The sequence below is a fragment of the Apis dorsata genome, unplaced genomic scaffold (genome assembly GCF_000469605.1).
Source record: "Apis dorsata unplaced genomic scaffold, Apis dorsata 1.3 scaffold_365, whole genome shotgun sequence".
NCBI classification, from domain to species: Eukaryota; Metazoa; Arthropoda; class Insecta; order Hymenoptera; family Apidae; genus Apis; species Apis dorsata.
In genome coordinates, this window is record NW_006263630.1 from 99,929 (window position 1) to 102,581 (window position 2,653).

At 27.2% G+C, this 2,653-nt stretch overlaps 2 protein-coding genes across 2 annotated transcripts in view; one reads left to right on the top strand and one right to left on the bottom strand.

Moving 5' to 3' along the window:
• Positions 1–106, bottom strand: part of LOC102673950 (organic cation transporter protein) — a 2,266-nt gene extending 2,160 nt beyond the window's left edge. Inside the window, exon 1 of the mRNA XM_031511945.1 lies at positions 3–106. Coding sequence (XP_031367805.1) covers positions 3–77 — 75 coding nt within the window. The 5' untranslated portion in view covers positions 78–106. The remainder of the gene's footprint in view (positions 1–2) is intronic.
• Positions 1–2,653, top strand: part of LOC102677758 (aminopeptidase Ey) — a 39,227-nt gene that overhangs the window by 9,604 nt on the left and 26,970 nt on the right. The gene's annotated exons all lie outside the window — the stretch shown is intronic.

The window sequence follows — 2,653 nt, forward strand, 5'->3', positions numbered from 1 at the left end:
AATTGCCAGAATTGATATTTACCGAACTCCCCGAGATGGCTCATCAATTCCTCCAGATTATTGTCCACGCTCGCCATTTTTCCTCCTTTCGATCTTGGAGAACCTCGTTTTCGTGTTTATTTATCCGATGATCGCGACAATGTTCTTGCACTTGGTTCAGATCGGGATCACTTTTGTCGATTCTAATGTGGACATCGTAGTTTGGATATTTATATTTCAAATTGGATTTTTCTTTTCTAATTATTTCTTTCTTTCTTCTTTTTATAATAGTTAAGATATAATAGTTAAGAGAAAAAAAATACACGCACTTTAAACTCACAAATTTCGTTAATTTCAACGCGAAGATCGTCTAACGCAGGATGAATGAGACGAATTGTCGGCTGTAAAGTTGAAAGCAATGCAATCGCGTGAAGATATGAACTGTACTGTTCTAATGCTCACGGAGAACTGGATAACCGTGAGTGGAACTGTGGGCAGAACGAACTGAACCGACTGAAGCGGATTGTACTGTCCGTTGGAGAATGCGTTGGATTTATTTTTTACAAAATTTGCGGTCGTCCTCGCACCGTTACCGCTTATTTTCCTCCTCAGATTTTCTTCTTGAAATACCGATTCTAGGAATTTTGTCCGGTGATAATGCTCGATATGGCGGAAAGTAGGTTTCTGAAAATAAAAATAATATGAATGTTATTGGCATAAATCTTCGAACACGATTTTATAATAATTCACGATTATAACGTTACATTAATAAATTATTCTGGAAGATTATAAAATTGGGACGATTCGATTCTTGTTAGAATTAATTATATCTAATTATATACGGAACATTTGAACAATATGGAATGCTCAATAAGTAACGTGTGAAATTGTGAATATTATTTCTAAAAATAGATTTTTGAAATATTTTATTTTATACTAATTTGATAACTATTTTGGAAAATTATATTTGAGATAAAAATTTTCTGTTAAAATTAAATATTATAGAATAAGATTGATAGATTGTATCTATAAGTAATATATAAGAAAATTCTGAATCTTATTTCTAAAATAGATTTTTGATAATTATTCTGAAAAGTGATATATAATTATTGTAATTAAGTATTCTAATTTAACGTGTAAAAAAAAAAAATTAGTTCAAGTATCGAAAAGTTAATGTCTTTCACATATATTTATTTCTTTCTTAGTTTCATTTCACTTAAAAATTTGGAAGGATGGAGTAAAACTGATTAGCTTTCGATTGATCGAAATAAACAGGGAAAATAAACAGCATTTAAGTAATATATTTACTGAATTTATCAGGTTCTGTAACATGATAAATATGACGTATTATCGTGTGGATTGATTCAAGAAATTATAAATATTATACGTAAAAATAGGTCGAGAAAATATAACAAGTGATAAAAATATCGAATAAAATTAAAATATTGGCTATTATTAATAAAACGTTCAACGTATCGAAGTAAATTTTTAAAAATGATTTAGGATACGTATTATCCCTCTGATAATTCTTTCCTTCTTAAAATATTATTTTATCGTTAAATAATGTTTTAAATTATTTCGAAACAATTTATTAATTAATTTCGATGTAAGATATATTTATTCTAGCACTCGACAACACTTTGTCTTTTCAAAGTGACCACATGCCACAGATAGACAATTGGTTTATCGAATAAGACAATACGCAGATATAATATAGGCGGAAGTGGTCAAGTGTATATTATTAATAAATTGTTAGATAGCCTCGTGTTTTATTTTTAATTCTATATATTAAGAATATATTAATCTTCGTTTTAAAATTCGCTCGATATTGGAAAAATTTTTGTTCAATAAATAATAAATTTCAATTTCTGAAAATAATCGATGTTCGATTTGGCATTTTTAAATTATTTCCAATGATATAACATTCAGATTTAAATAAAAAAATAACACGAAAATTTAACAATATTTAAATTATCACGATAATACGAATTCTAGATTTATAATTTGTTTTTTATGAATTTATAAACAATTTTTAATCTCTTCTAAAGTTTCCTTCTGGTTTCTTCTTATCGATACGGATTTGTTTACCATTAAATATATACGAGATATTGTTAAGAAGAGAAGTAAGTTTTTTCTTTGTTGATACGAATTACTGGTTTTTGTTTATATTAAATTTGCAAAATAACGGAAGAAAAAAAATATTATTAGATTATTCGATAATTTTTAGTTAAATCTTAAACGATATAAAAATTTATAAACTTAACTTTTATTTTTCCACGACGAAATAACTATTGTTCACCATCATTGTTTCTTTTCATCTTCACTTTTAAACAATAACAATATTTTATCTTACATTTCGATTTTTATTTATTATTCTTATATTATTAATTACAATATTAATTTATTTATGCAGATATTATATTTCTCTCTCTCTATTCTCGAATGAAACACTACACTGCAAAATAAGTTCTAAAACCGCTCGCAGCACGTGCAATATCAAACTGAAAGCGGTGTTCTCATAATAATCTTGACATGCTTGTACGCTCGATGCCTTATCGTTCGTATACCAAAGATGGATACGGATATCGCGAGAGTTTGATTACAGTCCTTAGTTGTTTCGAAATAGATCCCTTAATTTTATAGCTTCCTTTTTTTTTTTTTTTTTTTTTTTTTT